General features: G+C 40.6%; 1 protein-coding gene across 5 annotated transcripts in view; it reads left to right on the top strand.

Moving 5' to 3' along the window:
• The window catches only part of MYH10 (myosin heavy chain 10), a 71888-nt gene that overhangs the window by 22862 nt on the left and 29598 nt on the right, over positions 1 to 19428 (top strand). For 3 of the 5 annotated variants that reach the window (XM_033139574.1, XM_033139573.1, XM_033139575.1), the window contains 12 exons: positions 1688 to 1717; positions 2894 to 2911; positions 5450 to 5542; positions 7314 to 7377; positions 9429 to 9527; positions 10648 to 10791; positions 11784 to 11879; positions 13646 to 13764; positions 14445 to 14597; positions 14967 to 15140; positions 16373 to 16546; positions 17912 to 18026. In XM_033139574.1, the coding sequence (XP_032995465.1) occupies positions 1688 to 1717; positions 2894 to 2911; positions 5450 to 5542; positions 7314 to 7377; positions 9429 to 9527; positions 10648 to 10791; positions 11784 to 11879; positions 13646 to 13764; positions 14445 to 14597; positions 14967 to 15140; positions 16373 to 16546; positions 17912 to 18026 (1279 nt within the window). The remainder of the gene's footprint in view (positions 1 to 1687; positions 1718 to 2893; positions 2912 to 5449; positions 5543 to 7313; positions 7378 to 9428; positions 9528 to 10647; positions 10792 to 11783; positions 11880 to 13645; positions 13765 to 14444; positions 14598 to 14966; positions 15141 to 16372; positions 16547 to 17911; positions 18027 to 19428) is intronic. The other 2 variants (XM_033139576.1, XM_033139577.1) reach the window with 2 other exon arrangements.

Genomic DNA, 19428 nt, shown 5'->3' on the forward strand with positions numbered 1-19428 from the left:
TAATAGTCCCAGCTGTTACAATCCACATTGAATCAGGACACAACACACTAGTGGGTCCCAGCCCACCACTTGAAGACCAGTATTTGAGCATACCCCAAAAAATGGAATCCAAGGAAGGATTATTCATGGAACTGTATTGAATCTCAAAGGCTAGCAATGAATTCTGTGGAGCAAAATCAACAGCAAGATGAAGTATAGGACATAAAACCAGTCCCTTCCTCTTGTTGCCGGGGTTTAGTCCCATACCAAAATGGTATCCAAGTATACACTTTCCATGTTGTTCATGTGAATGAATGGTTGATTAACCCTTGTTGGCAGAAGAATAATGAATTTGGGATAGTGTTGTAGTTGGGCACAAAACATACCCTCTATCCCTGGCAGTCTATATCTTGGTTTCCACTATTTCTGGTGGTATAGGTTTGTGTGTACACTGTATGTATACACGTGCAGAGCAGATGTACTTTTCCTGCTTTATGGGGAAGTGAGAAATGGATCACCATTCAATCACCTCTGAAGACACTGTGAAGGCATACCGCATTCTGTAGCTTTTGAACTATTAAGGTATTTAGTTGCTACCCTCCTTTAATTCTGCAGCTTGCAACAATTAAGCATCTGTTTGTGTAACTTGCACCTGAAAACACTCTACTGTTGCCTTCCGAAACCTTTTCTTGCTTTGACAAACAATTGTGGAGCACAATGTTCTTCTTTAAACTGCTATTGCCTTATAGCTATGTAGAAGGCACCATGTTTTGGAACATGGGCTTTATCTGTTCACAATATTCACTGTATAGAGCAATATAAATGAGTACTTGAGTTGTCTAATTGATGTCACAGAAGCACAGGATTGAATTTTTCACCATTGGTCTTGACTGTGTTGCTTTCTATGAACCAATATTTGACCTTGCATCTTTAATAAATAGGTTTTATTTAGCATCCCTTGTGTGGATAATCCAATTTTGATAAAAGGCACTATGGATAAAGAAAACTACATCGCAGTTTGTTGGGTTTTGGAATTTTTGTGTGTGGCACAGTACCCATATGTAAGCTTTGGCAATGTGTGTGCTACTGTATCCCATGTTTGGGAAATACTCTAGAGCAATACAGAGTTCTGATTCACATAGGGAGTTCTACATGTTGGTGTGTTTTTTTCCGAGTTAGGAATTCCCCTGCATGTGCAAAACATTGCACACATCCTCTTACAAAAGATAAGAGCAGCTCTTGCATGCACACGTCTGTATGCATGTTGGAGGCCCTGAATGCACACCAGGCCTGTTGAATCCCGGCAAAAGAAACTAAAGACACTGGTTAGAGACTTCTATGTGATCCAGAAAATAAAAAATTCTAGGTGGGTTTTTTTTGGTCAGAACCTTTTGGAAACATTGTATTTAATTAAGTCTTGAGAGCATACAGCGTATATTGTATTACCAATCTATACCTTTTCTAAAAGAAGCCAGTATCAGACCTGGAGTCATGAAATGAGATTAAAAAGTACTTTTAGATCTTCAGCTTTCTTTGAATGAAGAAGTTCACATTTAATTCTATCTGGCTAAAATTTAGATGTTGCCACGATGAACACAGTGGCTAAAGAAAATATACTAGCATGTATATGAGAGTGAAATCTTGGCGATGGATGGGAAGGCAAGGTCAGATTTGCTAACATGTGAATTTGTTTGTTTACAACAAACAGCCCGAGTCACCTAAGCCAGTGAAGCACCAGGCAAGTGTCTTTTTTATGCTTCTAAACTTTATATAGGCTTAATCATTCTTGTTTTACATTTTTAGGAGACTACCTGTCAACATCCAATATAAGTATGCAAGTAATTTCTGGTACAGGCATGCAGCTAAGAGTAAACTTCATTATTGCACATGTACAGAAACACCGATATAACCTTTGAGTGTGCATATCACTCAGTGTAACTGACAAAGTAGTCAGGCACAGATTATCCCAGATTGCTGGGCATTATTGTTCCATATTCTGCTGACTTCATGAGGAAAGCAGGAGTGTTTTAGTGCTGGTATGCCTAGAGATTTCCTGCGGCTCAGGATAAATCTGAACTGCAGTCGCCCTAGGGCTGGTACAGTAAACTCTGACTGCATAGATTCTTGGTTCTAAAGGCCAGTGAGGAAAGAGGGCATGCGAATCCCAGGACTGATTGTTCTGGATTCTTCTTTCTCCCCATTCTTTTTTGACTCAAGCTGTTACCTGCCTAATTAAATAAGTGGCCTATTACTTCCTGTATAAAGTCTTGAAGTGATGCCTTGTGCTATGTACAGGTGTTGAAGTTGAAACTAAGATTTTTGGAATGAGTAGGAGTTCGCTGTGACTCTCTCTTGGCATGTGGATTTTAGGAGCAGCCTAAGTACTGCTGAAGGTTGAATCACCTATGGTTTGGTATGTGGTTGACTGGTTAGCTATTTGGTCCAATAGGTGACCTTCAGCAACTTCGGTTGTATTAGCAAGGGAAAGGCTAATATTGTTTACTTTCTATGAAAAATCATACAAACAGATTCTGTTACAGCTCTTCCCTCTATAACCCTTATGGGCCACTGCTTAATCAGTAGGAGAGCTTGGATGACTTCTTATCCATAGACTAGGGTAACTGGAGAATAACTCTTCGAGTGTAGAGCAAAACATGGATGGATCTCCTTGGTGATCCAACCAGATTAAACAAGATAAAAGTTTTTGCTACCTGGTGTCATATTCATCAGGTTTATTTTATACTGTGAAGTTGAAGAGGGGTATGATAACAGATTTTCTATATTAAAAAGATGAGTAAACTCTCCTATAGGAACCCAATAAAGCCATTTTGTATTTTTAATCCCAGTGTGTTTCTGTAGGTTTCATAAATTCATAACCATTAACATTCTGTTTCATTGTCATTTTGAACTGCAGAGTGGATCCCTGTTGTATGTGAGTAGCATGTAGCTCTTCTAGCTTCTCACCCCGCTCTCAAAATGAGTCAAATCACAGGGATGCTGAGAGCAAAGCCTCTCTTACCTATCATTACACTGTTGATTTGCATGAATATATTGCATGTTACCACACCTTCACAATATTTTGGATGCTTTTTCCAAGATCTCCCTGAATTTATGTGTGAAAGCCAATGTAGATCTTGCCTTTGGTTTCAAGCTTCTGTGATACATTGCAGAATAGGATGGTGGTCTCCATATGCCTCTTGTCTATTTCCTCAAATGGGACTGATGCATGACACCAAGACCAAGCGCTCCAGGCATTGTAGGGCCATAAGTAAGAATAACTAGGAAACCTATTTTGAAGTGTTCATATCAGGGATTAGGAACCTGTAGCACTCCCATGTTTGCTAGAGTCCTGTCATCCCTGGCCATGTTGGCTGGGGCTGATGGGACTTGGGAGTACACAAGATATGGAGTGGCTACCAGTTCCTCATTTCTGTGTTATAGGCAAGCAATTGTACAAGCCTCAAGATCTGACTTCATAGAGACTAAAATAACAGATTAAACCTGTTGTATTGACCACACACTTGGGGGGGGGTGGAAATGAACGTCTCTCTTCAGTGAAGTCTGGAATTTGATTTTGCTTGATGAGAACAGCTAGAGGCACACTATGCTAGTGTGCTTGGACTGTAACAGGAGGTAGCATCAGTATTCCATGAAATGCTTTATCTTGGCATATTTCAGTTTTTTGTAACTGTCCAAACTGAGATAAACTCGGTTCTTGACTAGATGTATTCCTGCAGACTCCATAGAGCTCATTTCTGCAGTTACAAACAATTTACCTTTTCTGCTTGTCTGATGTGTGCTCACTTGAATTGACTCTGAGCTAGCTGTTTGAGCCCCAATTACTTGGTTTCTGCGTTTTGTTTTGTTTTGTTTTTGTGCTTTTCAGTGCCCATTGAAAGGCATTTTGCTGGATAATCTCTTAGAAAGGAGGAACTAGCAAGAACCTGCCATGTAGAGTTAAGATGCAAAAGGCAACAATATGTGTTAAAAAAATCATGGATATCAACCAGCCTTGCACTTCCTCTTAATATAGATACAATGGTGTAGTCTTAGTTAGACATTTAGAAAAAAGCACATTGAAATTACGTTACATTCTTCTGCCAAAGCATTGCATATACAGGGTGAGTCCTTTAAAAGAGGCCCCGTGGATACAGAGAGCACATGTTCCACAGGGCCTCTTTTAAAAGACTCACCCTGCATAAAGCTCACTTGTTTAATTCCAACAGGAGAGTTAAGCACTTGCTTCTCTGAAACCAGTGAGTGTTTGATGTTAGCTGGGTAAGCAGAGAATGTTCAGTCAAGAGACTAAGCGATAATTCTGTTCAGATAATGCACTTTTAAAAAGGTGCTGTACGAAAATTAACCAACAGTAGGCAGAAATCTTTAACATACTGTATATTCTGGCATATAAGACTACTTTTTAGTCCAGGAAAATCTTCTCAAAAGTTGGGGGTCGTCTTACATGCCTGGTGGAGATCCTGCGGTCGAGTATATATTTTATACTGGAAAAGTTGGGGGTCGTCTTATATGCCCAGTCGTCTTATACGCCGGAAAATACGGTACATATAATTGGGACCAAACAAAACCAATCGTACTGTGAAGTATTGGTATTTCAAAGCTGTTGAATGGAGGCCACTTATTGCTAGGTAGCCTAAGGTTCATACGTTTTCTACAAACAAGATTGACTGGAAAAAGCAGACCTATTAGCGGTGCTAATATTAATTTTGCAATTATATTACAGATACAATTCCACTCTGCCACACACCTTTGCTATCCAAGACATGGCAGCAAAATCTCATCTTTCACCAACTTGACTCCTCATTGGGCTAATGGATACACACAGGTTTTACATGGACAGCAGTGGGAAAAGAATTCTCCCAGACATGTCTGAGCTGGCAACTCAGACTTAAAAATCTTTCTAAAAAAACTGCAAAATTAGTTGTGTGTCCTGTGCTTATAGTTGAAACACTGTTTCACTAAGTTTTGTTTAGATGTGGGAGCAGAAATCTGTGCTGCACAGATGATTAGTTAAAATGATAAATGTCTATGTCACAAAGTTGTTTAAAAACAAACAAACCTTTGTGCATTACTGACGTATACTTTGTCAGGCCATTTAGCTGCCTCAGATACTGATCTCAGTGGAAGATGGAGCATAATTTTTTCCCTCAAAAATTGCCTGAAAGGTGGCAGATTGTCAACCCTGTGCTTTATCCATTAGCCCTAACATAAATTGTATCTATTTCTTTAGTTTTAAATACCATATTTTCCAACTGTTTTTTATAATGTCGTCCATCTCAACTGTTAACAGCATTAAGCATATTTTGAAGATGCTGTATTGAGAAGACATATGGGGTCAAGACAATTGAAAACGGAAACCGCACCTGGGAAATTGTGCTGCTCTTGGATTGGAGTTGCCTAACTTTGTGTTTGTGTCTGTGGTTTTGTCCGTCCGTCCCCCCCCCCCATTCAGGGTGAACTGGAACGTCAGCTTCTACAGGCCAATCCCATTTTGGAATCCTTTGGGAATGCAAAGACTGTGAAAAATGATAATTCCTCTCGTTTTGTAAGTTTTTTTAATTTTAATTTTAAACCAAACAACTTTAATTAAATGCTAAACTATTTAGGCAGACCTACTCTTAAGAAACCTGTTGAAATGCAGTAGTACTTCTCTTTGGGGAGGGGGGAATCCCCCCCCCAAAAAATCTTGGTCTTCAATGCCCAGACTTACACTGGAAGCAACCAAACTTGCATTACATAGCTACATAACACTTGGGCTAAAAGAATTCTTGATTCAGGTGCATGAAATTTTAGATCATTGTCTGAGTATATTCCAGCCCCTGTATATTCTCAGATAAGTACCAGTGTCTGTGTCTAACAGTACAATCCAATACATGCCTAGTTAGAAGTCCAGCTGAGTTGAATGGAGCTTACTCTGCGGTGACTGGGTGTAGCATTGCAGTCTAAATGAGTCCATCCCCTGTTGTGTTGGTGTAAACATGCCTTGGATAAATAAGCAATTCCCTCCCAATCAAGTTTCATGTTTACCTATGATACATTTTTTTTAAAGAGCTCAGTGTTAATTTTTCCCTGAGCAAGTCATGTAACAGCTGAAGTTTACAACAGAAAGAACCAATTTGTTACCTCATTCTCTAGATGAAGAGAGGTAGCAGCGTATAGTCACTCCGTTTATTTAGCTTATGACCAGCCTTCCAATCTTGCTTTCGTTGTAATATTGATGCATTGTAAACTTTAAATGACTATTACAAGTTGAGTATCAGTAGTACCCTGTACGTGTGTGTATACAGTACATGCAGGTTAGAATGGTGGAGCCAGAACCTGGGGGACCAGGGTTCCAGTCCCCACTCAGCCATGAAGCTCATTGGGTGACCTTGAGCCAGTCACACTCCCTCTCAGCCTAGCCTTCCTCAGAAGGTGGTTGAGAGGGTAAAAATTGGGATGAGGAGGAGCATGTACACCACACTTGGCTCCTAGGACAATATAAAAGGCAGGGCATAAATGTCATAACAAAATAAACAAAAAACATTTAGTATCGTGACAAAGGGCATGAGCTGAGAGTCCCTAGTTAAAATATTTTATCTCGGCTGTGAATTCACTGAATGACATTGCAAAACACATTGTGGCCTACATCTTTTAATATTCGTAAGCACAGCCGAGAGTATGTTAAAAAAAACAAATGAGAGGCCTTTTCTTGTAACTGGGTTGGGATGAGTTAGATCAACCAAATCTCAATTTGTCCAAAGTATGATGGCATTGCAGAGTAGATGTATTTAGGCTTCTTCTCAGACATACTATCTGAAACCTAATGGTAGCTCCACAGATAGGATATTGGCTAAAAGTTCGCAGGCTGCGCTGCTGTTTTGCTCAGTTTTTATAGGAGGTGCAAAGACGTGAATGCAGTAAAGTTTCTTTCCCGTAAAAGTCCTTAAGCATCTGTTTCTTGTTACATTTTTTCCTTTAAGTCTGCATTGATGTTGTGAACATAATCACTCCAATGGCTCTGGCACTATTTTTGTAATGAGTAGTTTAATGCAGTCCAGATGGTGATTTATTTTTGTATAGAAGTAATCTCCAGTAGTGAAGGTTTTTAAATTCTGATTTGATAAGAGAGAGTTCCTCCCCTGAAGGAGAAATGCATTGTGAATTATCTTCACCTGATTGAATTGTAATAATAGTGATGCACTAAGAAATGCATTCAAACATTGATTTAATGGATGTAAAGGTAAAATGTAGCTGTAGTTGAGGGGTAAGTGTAAATAAACTTGGATGCATTGAATTTGTAAGGTAGTAATTTCTTATTTGTGTTTTTCCTACAGGGCAAGTTCATCAGAATAAATTTTGATGTTACTGGTTATATTGTTGGGGCCAACATTGAAACATGTATCCTGTTCTCAGTAGCTCATTTGATAAACTCTGATTATGATCTGGGAAAGTGTATTGATGGCTTGGTTAAAATACAGTAGACACTTCTTCAGTGGCTATGTTGGAGAACTTGGGGCTCATGCATAGGTGCACTTCCATTATTGGTTTGTAGAATAAGCACCAATTACACACAGACCTTAATATTGAGGAAATTCTGGTGCACACTCCTGACTTGCAAGGTACGCAATTTTTAAAATAGGCTGGTCAACATTTATCCCCATTCTCGGTGCTGTATAGGCTCAGGTTCTGCTGAAGTAAATAAAGCTTCATCAGTTGGGTCATCTGAAGACTGAGTTACAAGGCTCTGTTCTGTCTTGGTATACACTGAAATTGCACCTGGGTGATTTTGTTGCTGGGGAAATTACCAATGGACTAGATATGATAGGAAGTAATTAAAATGAGTAACTACTTTACAGCTTTTGTGATTGGTTATGACAATTGCACAGAGGTCTACAGTTCAGAATGCAGAAAGTGGAAGACTTAGCATGGAGTTCTTGCAACCATTTTGATTGCTTACCACATTTTCCTCAAATCTACATATGCTGCACTTCCGAATTCCCTACTTTTCCCTTTCTGAAATCCATTCAGCTGTTACAGCCAGCTTAAAAACAGTATGCAAGCAAAATGGCAATTTCATGGTTGGAGACACGACACTCTGCAAAGCTCCCTGAAGTATGAACTTCTTAAGGGCCTCTAGATTCTAGAATCAAGAGAGGAGCTTGCCATATGATTCTGTCAGCAAATAAAAATGGAACATCTAGGCTTCATGGACTCAAATGTTGTATATCTTGCTCCTTTCTGTTGTGTTGAAATTCACTGTTGAAATGCACCCCCACCCGAAATGACATATATATTTCCTACACAATACTTACCCTTCCCTTGACCATCATACCTTATTTTTTTTTACACAACATGTTTTTGTTCTGCCTTATATTTCCTTTATAATACATACTTCTGAAATCTAGCTCCCTCAGTTGCTCTTTTCACATTTCCACTCTATTTTCTTCCTTCAACATTCTTTTAAAAAACAATTTATTATTATTATTATTATTATTATTATTAGGCTCCAGGCAAAAACTTTCCTCTATAGCCAGGTCTTTGGCCTTTAACTATCTGTGGCCTTTTAGAAGTTGGCGGAATTTTTTTAATGTATTTCTTTACCTTCTTAGTTTATGTGGGGTTTTATTTTGTTGTTAATTTGGTTGTTGGCTGGTTGTATGTCACTTTGGGTTGCCCTGGACGAGACAGAGTGACTAACAAATTTAATATATTATTATTATTATTATTATTATTATTATTATTATTATTATTATTATTATTATTTTAAAATGTCACATTTTCTTCATTTTCTTCAAGTCTTCCCTAAAAGTACGATTTACTCATACCAGGGTTATACATCCAGAGCCACCTCCTCCGTTAGAGCTTAGCTGTGGAAGATTAAGTAGTATGAAAAAGGCCTGTGGCTATTGGCATATGCAGAGTGCATTTATCTTGCCACTGAGCAATTGCAAACAGGAATTAGGGGTTGCAGAATCTTCCGAATCAGAGCCTAATGGCATTTAGTAGCCAAGCACCAACAGTTCTCAGTTTATCCACAGCCTGGAAGTTCGGAGGGAGTTCACCACATGCCAGGAAAACAATCTCTCTCCTTTCAGTGACATCTCCATGTCTCCCTCTAAGCTGGCTGTGAAGTAGTATTGCACCTCTGCTTAATTTATGGATTTTGCTCTCTCTCGCTCTCTCTCTTAAGACTCAAGGAAACAATTTTGATTGGATTAATTTATGAATATTTGGAAGAAGCGTAGGACTTCTAATGATTTTAGAGGTACTAATTTCACGCATCAAATTCTACCCTGAGAATTTCTGATGCTGATGAAGACACAGTGCAAAATAGAATGTGTGAAAAGAAATGGGGTGAGGGGGATTGCTGTTGTTAATTAGGAGTTTGTTTCCTTTTCATGGCAAAAATGCATAGTTGTCCATTAAAATCCTTAATTGCTCTGGCTCAGACCTGCTAGAAAAGTCACGTGCTGTCCGTCAAGCCAAAGATGAGCGGACTTTTCATATCTTCTATCAGCTTCTATCCGGGGCAGGTGAACACTTGAAAGGTGAGTCAGTGCATTATTCTTTTGAATTTATTAGTTGCAGCATTTAAACAGAAGCTGAATTGATTTCATGGTTTTAGTATCTTTTTGCATATGTAAAGGTCACAGATGGCTCTGTTTGCAAGGTCATTTGTACTGGCGCTGTCCAAGATACCTTGGATGAGTTATTCCTAAATAATGAACTCTGCAGCTAGGCTTCAGTTCGGTATTTGGAGTTAAGGTTCTGTATTTGGAATGCTGCAGTGGTGCAGGCCTCAATGAAATCTGCATCACCCATATTAACAGATCCGACAGACAATTACAGTCTAAAGCTTTATAAAATTTATTGAGCCCTTGGCTGGACAGAAACGTGTAAGCTTCAAGCCAGGCAGTTAAAGGAGTGCTGGCATCAGCTAGCAAACTCACACTGGACAGAAGAGCACTCAAGCTGGGAATAGTGCCAAGGTGCTGTTGGTAGGCCAAAGCAACATGGTATTTACACTTTAGACGAAGCGCAAATTATTGTGAGAAGGCTTCCACTTCTTCTTGGGATCATCAGCATTCCAGATGTAGATGTTCTTTGATGTAATTTTTTACTTTTGTGTCTCCTGGAATATTGTTTGTCTATATTTGTCCTCTGGAAAGTCTTTGTTTGTTAGTTTCCAGCCCAATGTGAAAATGAATCTGGGTTTTAAGGTAGTTTATAAATACTAGGGAATTGGTCTTTGAACTGTTTAAACTTTGTCATTGTTAGAGAATAAAATGCTGGCCTGCCATAATATCTTGTATAGGCTTGCCATATGTCAGGAAAATTCCTGACATGTCCTGGTTTTGGGGTGTAAAAATGGTGCAGGGGGAATTTTGCCGAATTGGCAAAATGTCAGGGAAACCCCGGATGTCTGGCAACATGATGGAAAAAAGCAGTGGAAACCGCTCCAAAAGCTTAAAATCACTATTTGGGGGGGGGGAGTTTCCCCACAGAAGCTCAACAATTTGGGTTTGTTCCCTACAAAAGCCCAACCACTTTGCAGATGTCAGGAATTTCCCATTTTGAAATATGGCAACCCTAGGATTAAGTGAATGGAAAGTTACTTTACCCAGTGTCTTGAAGAAACCTCTCTTGCATTTTTCCTCCTCAATACAGCTGATTTACTCCTTGAAGGGTTTAATAACTACAAATTCCTGTCCAATGGCTACGTGCCCATTCCTGGCCAGCAAGATAAGGATAACTTTCAGGAGACAATGGAAGCCATGTATATCATGGGGTTTTCTCATGATGAAATCTTGGGTATGTTTGAAATGGCTTTGGTTTTTGAAGTGGGGAAATGTGTCTTTTTAAACTTAAAACCTGTAACATTTTTGTAAAAATGCAGAAAGTAAGTTCAGTATTTTATCTAGAATAGTGTGGCATCACAGCTTAATAAACATGGTACAGTGAGTGGTACCTCATGTTGCGAACCGCCCCCCTTACGAATTCTTTGGGTTACGTGCTCTGCTAACCTGGAAGTAGATGCCCCTTGTTGCGAACTTTGTCCCAGGATGCGAGCGGAAATCACGCTCTGGTGGCACGGCAGCAGTGGGAGGCGCCATTAGGGAAAGTGTGCCTCATGTTATGAGCAGTTTCTGGTTACGAACGGATCTCTGGAACGGATTAAGTTCACAACTGGAGGTACCACTGTATATGGCTCTGAATATGGACTTGAAAGGGTGTACATAACGAGCAGTAAAATATTAAAAAGTCAGAGACTTTTAATGGTCCGGGCAGGGCATTACGTAGTTCATTAACTCTCCAAGAGTAGCATAAATCCTAAAAAAGGTACAGTGGTGCCCCGCTAGACGAATGCCTCGCTAGACGAAAAACTCGCTAGACGAAAGGCATTCGCTAGCAGAAGGCTGCCCCGCAAGACGAAAAAGTTATTCTGCCTTGGTGCTTCGCAAGACGAAAAATTCGCTATACGAAGACACTCGCAGAACGAATTATTTTTGTCTTGCGAGGCACCACTGTAATCACTTCTTGGTGTAGAACTGGATCACCCCAGTGCAGGATTTCATTACCTTTATTTTAGGGTTTGTAGAACCTCTGACAAATAGCTTGACTTGTTGAAACCTTGGACTTGTCAGATACAGCTATGACCTGATCTGAAACAGAAGGGGGCCTGTCCTGTGGTTTTCCTGAACCAGTTAGATATTCTTCTTTCAGACTTAAATTGACTGCCTGTCAAACATGCATACACGATGTATTTATCTGCTCTTGTCCTCTGCTCTTTTGTGTGCCTCCAGCTATGTTGAAAGTGGTATCCTCAGTACTGCAGTTTGGTAACATTTCCTTCAAGAAAGAGCGAAACACCGACCAGGCATCTATGCCGGAAAATACGGGTAAATATAATTGCAAGCACGGTAGATTTGAATTTAGTATATTTTCTATATCAGTGATTGATATCTGCATAGATGCTCGCAAAGAAACCAGCTCCCTCTATATCAAGGATAGCCAATGTGGTGCCATTCAGATGTTGAAGACTGCAACTCCCATCTGCCCCAAGCAGAATGGCCAGGGATGATGGGAGTTGCAGCTCACATCATCAAGCACCATGTTGGTTATGCCTGCAATATAGAGGCAGCTGTGGTTGTAACGATAAGTCCTAGCCTTCAGGTACTAAGAAACTGGTACTGTTCACACATCTTGTGTTTTGTTCCCCCCACCCCCAAACCTACTAAATACTGCAGAATCCCTGAGACTATGTTGAGGTATTTCCTCTTTGAAAAAGTATTTGAACTCTAACCTCATTAAGAGCTTATCAGCAAAGTCTTTAAAACTCCCAAGTAAAATGGTATGTGCAGTTGAATTGGTTTATTTTTCTTGGGTCTATACAGTGATTGTGCTGCCAGGGACAGTGATTCTGGAGCCAAACACGACATTTTGGAGAATTGGAGACAGTAAATGCTAAGTTTAGAAAATCTGATCATTCAAGTGACAGGGTGGTATGCATAGGACTGACTTCATAATTTAATACTATCCGTGTCTAATGTCCCTCTTAATCATTGGGGGGGGGGGGTCCTGACACAAGTAGGATTTTTCTCACGTTCTTAGTTCACTTTTGTATTCTCTGTGACAAGGATCATCTGTATCATTCAGCCCTTTGTGCTTAAGTGGATTTCTTAAGGGAACTTGTTAATGCATAGAGTAGTGTGTGACTGGCTTTGTCATCAAAGTGGGTTCATTATCCCCCCCACAAGCGCTGATTTAATATTGGTTAAAATGTATGCTGTGACCTGTATGAAGCACAACTATATTTAATAAGTATTTCCTGAATCTATAGAGTTTCAATGATAGTTTTATTATATGCTAACACAAAGTTTTATTATACGCAAACCCAGGCACACGTTCCTGGTGGATGAATGCTAGAATTATGATCTTATTGCATTGGTTGTTTGGAAGGCTTCACTTGTTGAGTTGCAGAGCTTACTTATCATTAAGGTGAAGTACAGTGGTACCTTGGAAGTCGAACAGAATCCGTTCTGGAAGTCCTTTCGACTTACTAAATGTCTGGAAACCAAGGCACGGCTTCTGATTGGCTGCAGGAAGCTCCTGCAGCCAATCAGAAGCCCCGTCGGGCGTTCAGGTTCCAAAGAACGTTCACAAACCGGAACACTCACTTCCAGGTTTGCGACGTTCAGAAGCCAAAACGGACAAGTACCAAGGCATTTGAGACCCTGGGTATGACTCCACTGGTGTTACTCCTTGAGTGATTTTCAAATGGTGTTCTGGGAAATGCTGAGATTCCTCATTGATAGAATCAGTAATAGTGGAAAAGCTTCCTTGAAGGTCAATTTGCCCACTATTGCCAGCATTCCCCTGCAACACAACATGTAGCTGCCAGGCAGTGACTGAATGTGTGCTGGGGTGTACGCTTGGTTCATGTAGGGTAGTACAAGGCTCATTAAGCCTATATGAACTGAGTTGGCAGCCTAGAACATTCACTGGAGTCCTCTGCAATACACAGGGGGTTCATTGGCAAACAAGCTGACTTGGAAAGGGTTCCTTAACATTAGGAACTGTGGGAAATACTTTTTGGGGACACTTATTTAGTGTTACAACCAGTTGTTGAGGTTCTGGAAACTGATTGTATTGTTTGTATTTATAGTTGCACAGAAACTCTGCCACCTGTTGGGGATGAATGTAATGGAATTTACTCGAGCAATACTCACTCCACGCATTAAAGTTGGCAGGGACTACGTCCAGAAAGCACAAACCAAAGAACAAGTAAGCTCTGTGATGCAAAATGTCGAATCATATTCCACCCAAAGTAGCCACCAATTTCCGGCCAGCAAACATTCTCACCATTTCTCTTTGCCCTGGGGGGGGTGGTGGTTAAATATCCTGTATGTTGTAGTAAGACTGCATATGAGGCCTCGGGTTTCACCTGGAGCCCAAAAACTGCTGACAAGTTAGTTAGTTCTGGCATTTCAAAAGCGCCTGGATCCCCATCAGTGCCTCTCGGTTGAGCATCAGCATTGGAGTTCCAAGTAAGGAGACACTGAGCATCAGTACATTGGGTGCCATGGTTGATCAGTGAGATACAGTTTGATTTGTGTGTGTCCGTAGCAAAACTAGAAAGCCACATAATAGCTGGCCTGTGTCTAGGTGGTACAACATTCAAGCTTAAATCTTAATTAGAAGATGACCTCATTTGCAACATTTATACTGCTTTGGGAGGAAGGGTCAGCTATCTGTCAGGAATGCTTTGATGGTGTTTCCTGCTTGGCAGGGGGTTGGACTGGATGGCCCTTGTGGTCTCTTCCAACTCTATGATTCTATGAAATAAAATAAATATACCTAGGAAGTAGCATGTTCATTATCTTTCTATTAGAAATAGTAACTGTGTTAAGCTTAATATTTCTGTTTTCTTACGACCTCTTCCAAATTCTTATTCAAATTTTCAGGCAGACTTTGCTGTGGAGGCATTGGCAAAAGCCACCTACGAACGCCTTTTCCGCTGGCTTGTTCACCGCATTAACAAAGCCCTGGATAGGACCAAGCGACAGGGAGCTTCTTTCATTGGAATCCTGGATATTGCTGGATTTGAAATCTTTGAGGTACTTGTACTTACTAGACTGGGAGATTTTTGTAACGTATAAAATAACATTTCAACGGATCTGGTAGCTCTAAACTGCAATAAAGAAAGTTCACAGTTAAGAATCTACTCTGCACGTGACCACATTTTTCAGTGGCTTTTCCTGACTTTTAAGCAGTCTTGGTAAGCTCTGAATGAGATGGGGTTTCCATGCAAGAGATTAGCACGTCTTCCTTATTTCCTTGCTATCATAGAATCATGTGCAAAACTCTCTGCATGTTTGGCCAATTGCTTGTTAAATGGTTTGCCCTGCAAAACTTAACCTTGTAGTATAACCAGTACAAAAGCTGTAAAACTCTAAAAAGTTAACTTTCTTGATTTTTCCCCCTAGTTGAATTCCTTTGAACAACTTTGCATCAACTATACCAATGAGAAGCTGCAGCAGTTATTCAACCACACCATGTTTATCTTGGAGCAGGAGGAGTATCAGAGGGAGGGCATAGAGTGGAACTTTATTGACTTTGGACTGGATCTGCAACCCTGTATTGATTTAATCGAAAGACCTGTAAGTTCCCATCCTTGTCCTTTTAACAGCTCATAGCTTTCTCAACCAAGATATCTCTTTGATGTAAATCATTCCATACACCTTACCGATCCAAGTTTTGTTTTTTGTTTTTCTAAAGGGGCTTGTCCGGGATGTAAGTATTGAATCAAGAGACATTTCTGTAAAGTGTGCCTGTAGACAAATCCAGCAAGTGCTACCCTCCTGATTTGCATTTGTGGCTTTATTATTCTGCTTTTCTAATTAAAAACTGAACAGGCGGCTTAAAAAGCACATTTATAACAAACAAAACCCAGCCAGAAAAAATGTGTTATGAACTGAAATTCAGAATGACGTTCTTACAGGCAATACATGCCTCACTTGATCTGATTAACAAGGCACTGGTAACTTGGAAAATGCCCAAATGTACTCTAGGTTTGCTTCTGTCACAAATTATTTTGTGAGCTAACTGAATGGTAGGGAACCATGACTTTCATTGTATATGTCACTGAGCTCTTGTTTCTTTTCCTATTTCTCATCGTATACCTTTAATAGCTCTTACTTCGGTTCTGATAATTTTGATTACATTTCAGGTAGCTCTGTGTTGCTATGAGGCATCCTGTGAGGCAAAGCATCAAGTTGGTTGAATTTGATGCTTTAGAATTCTTGATATGCTTGTATCTTGTTCCCTTGTTGTATCTGATTTCAAAATCAACTGACTTGGGGGAGAATCCATTGCCATTAGTCACGTATGTCCACTGGTATCTCCCGTTGAAATGCGAATATGGATCTTATTTTTGCATAAGCACATGCTCTGCTTCAGCTGTGTTGCTCAGGGGAGGTGAGAACAGTATAGATTCTGGCAATAAAACATTTAAAGGTAAAGGGACCCCTGACCATTGGGTCCAGTCATGGACGACTCTGGGGTTGTGGCGCTCATCTCGTTTTACTGGCCGAGGGAGCCGGCGTACATCTTCCGGGTCATGTGGCCAGCATGACTAAGCCACTTCTGGCGAACCAGAGCAGCGCACGGAAATGCCGTTTACCTTCCCGCCAGACTGGTACCTATTTATCTACTTGCACTTTGATGTGATTTCAAACTGCTAGGTTGGCAGCAGCAGGGACCGAGCAACGGGAGCTCACCCCGTCATGGGGATTTGGACCGCCGACCTTCTGATCGGCAAGCCCTAGGCTCTGTAGTTTAACCCACAGTGCCACCCGCTTGCTTTATTTATTTGTGTACTAATCCTTCCTAGGCCAACCCCCCTGGTGTACTTGCTCTCCTGGATGAAGAGTGCTGGTTCCCCAAAGCAACTGACAAGACATTTGTGGAAAAACTGGTCCAGGAACAAGGAACCCATTCCAAATTCCAAAAGCCTCGGCAGCTGAAGGACAAGGCAGACTTCTGCATCATTCATTATGCAGGAAGGGTAAGCATGAAATGCTATATGATTTCTTCAGCATTTATCAGTGTGTCCCATTTGTGGGACTTCTGAGGGGCTACAGGAGCCTGTGTATCTTGCTATTTGAGAATACGTTTGGCCTCCTGAGTCTGGTCATCAGGTAGGATTGGAGAGTGAGATATGCTGCTTCCAAACTCTGGCGCCCATTTTGATTCCATGCAAGAGACTTCACATGCTACAGTACTTCAAAGAAAATCAATTTCGCACTTATGGGTATAACTTGCCCTTATAGGTATTAATCAGTTAATTTGTAGAAGAACTTAATCATTAACTATTGAAGAAGGTACCTCACAATTTGAATCAATATTTTCCCACTGAGGCTTACCTAGATGGGTTTCAAAGTGTCTATATCCCACTGTGATCTTTGCAGGGTGGTCCTGCAAATCTTGAATCGAAGTCAGCATGATCAAACATGTACTGAATTTTGGGTGGGGCGGGGTGAGAGGAAGCCATGTTGCTGTTCATCCCTCCTGAATGTTTAAAGGCTGGGTAGTGTTCCTGAGATGCAAATAGTAACTGACTAGTGCTTTGGGCCAAGGACTGGAGAAGCCTTGCTATCAGTTGTTTCCCCTTTAATACACCTCTAGCAGCATGTCCAAGTACAGTACAATTTTAAACTATATACAAATAAACAGCCATGTAAAAAATGTAATAATGAGGAGTTTCTTCCTGCTAAATTGTGCCATTCACCACTCTTTAAGAGATACTATTGACAAAAACTCAGCCAGCCTTGCAGTTACTTCCGGGTTAATGTCAGCCTGAACTTTTGCAGGCACAAGGAACAAAATCATAACCGTCAGTGAGGCACTGCCCAGGATTCCAAATGCCTCTTTGCACACCTTTGGGTGGAAGGGTGGGATAATTTTAATAAATAAGAATAAGAATTAAAAAATGATAATAACCGTACAATTGGGGGGAGGCATTTTCTCAATAGTAACCTACTGCCATGTAAACATTGGGAAGTTGTGATCTCAAAATGAGTTTGAAAGACTTATGGGTCACTTTCAGCAGAGGGAGAGTCTGAAAAGCATCATGTTAAGTGGATCCACTGTACACGTAAAAACCCTGTTCAGACAACCCACTTCATGCATTCATTGTGACGGAGGGGTTGTGCCAGCTAGCCATACACCCTTGACAGTGTGGTACATTCAGTGTTAGTCTGAAAAGGGAGTTAGTCTGAAAAGTGTGTGCAGAGGTTCTTCACAATTTCAGCACTGCTTAAATGTCAATCACATATGAGGAGATGCAACTCATATTCTCTTAAAAACAAAACAAAAAACAGGTTGGCAAGGTTGGCAATATTTGCTATTTACCCCACTTGCTTAAATCCAGGTGGACTACAAGGCAGATGAGTGGCTTATGAAGAATATGGACCCTCTGAATGACAATGTGGCTACGCTTCTACACCAGTCTTCAGACAAATTTGTGGCAGAGCTTTGGAAGGATGGTAAGAATCTGCTCCTGATCTATATAAGATGAGCTGGTAAATCCTGGTGGGCGAGTTGGGGCCTTGTCTGGAAAGCTTACACATGAATCCTTCATGGGTTAGTGCAATTCTTCTGATAACTCCTGCCAGCAATGGCAGCAGGTAGGGTTTGAAGTGCTGCTGCAGTATCAATTAATTTACTTGCACATGTGTCATTACGGGCTGATTGCACTTCCATACATCAAGCTACTTAGCTGCAAGTGTGTTTTGAGTAGACTCTTTTCATAGTCATTTAGGATAGTTTGAAAGTCTGTGTTGTGACTAAACGACTGCTTACAACACTTTCATGACTGCTAAAAGTACCGAAGCTGCTGTTTTAGTTATCAGCAATGGGTTCACTGGTAAAACAGGACAGTAAACTAAGAATTTTAAATAATTAAAGTTTAAATAGCTCTGAAACATTGTTTCATAATAGTACATTAAGTCATTTTCTTGCATTGTTAATTTTCTGTGTGCCTGGCATGGCAGAACATAAGCTTGCTTAACCAAAAACACTTCTTAAAACTTGGTTGCATTGCTTGGAGTGCTTCCAAGACGGTGTTATAATTTAGTATCCTTTCAACGACTGCTTAACTCTTAGCTTCACATTAACTTAATTTAGGAAGAGTTCTGATGGATTACACCAAAAGACATTCTTAATCCTGGATCCCTGTGTTCCATAGTGACCAAACAGATGCCTATGGGAAAACACAAAGCAGACATAAGGGCAAAAGCCTTTTATGGCTCTTGCCAGTAACTGTGCCATCTACCTGTCAGTCACTTGATGGCACCTGTCAAATTTATCTTGGGGAGATAAAGATCTGCAGCACATTGGGACTTCAAAGGACCACAAAGGGCTAGCAAATAGTCCTGCGTGGGGCTTTGAAGCCCCACAGAGGTTTGGACTTCCCAACTATTGACTGTTATCAGACTCCAAAGTCGGCTTTCTGCAGTGATAGATTGTTCAACCAATCTAGCAAGTTTGGAGATATCGCCTATCACCTGATTGGTGGGAACTCTGTATCATTGTTTTCCCTCCAAAAGAGCTTCCAAAGCCCCTTGAGCAGCACTTTCCAGGCACCTGACAACCAGCTGATTACTGAGTGCTTAGAAAGTGCTGTAGGAGGGGCATTTTCTACAGATACATAAAATATATCAAGGCAGCTGAAAGCATAAAATACAATAAAATCTAGAAACATCTATAAAACATAATTTAAAACATCAGTAGATACTGGTTGGTTTAAAAAATAAATGCATATTGGGAAGGCCTTCCAGAAAATATGGCTTTCAAGGGGTTTCTCAAAGAAGGGGAGGGCTGGTCCCTGCCAAACCCCTACAGGCCTGTAATGAAGGCCTACCAAACCTCAGGCCTGTGAGGAACCAC

This window comes from Lacerta agilis, chromosome 2 (assembly GCF_009819535.1).
Source record: "Lacerta agilis isolate rLacAgi1 chromosome 2, rLacAgi1.pri, whole genome shotgun sequence".
NCBI classification, from domain to species: Eukaryota; Metazoa; Chordata; class Lepidosauria; order Squamata; family Lacertidae; genus Lacerta; species Lacerta agilis.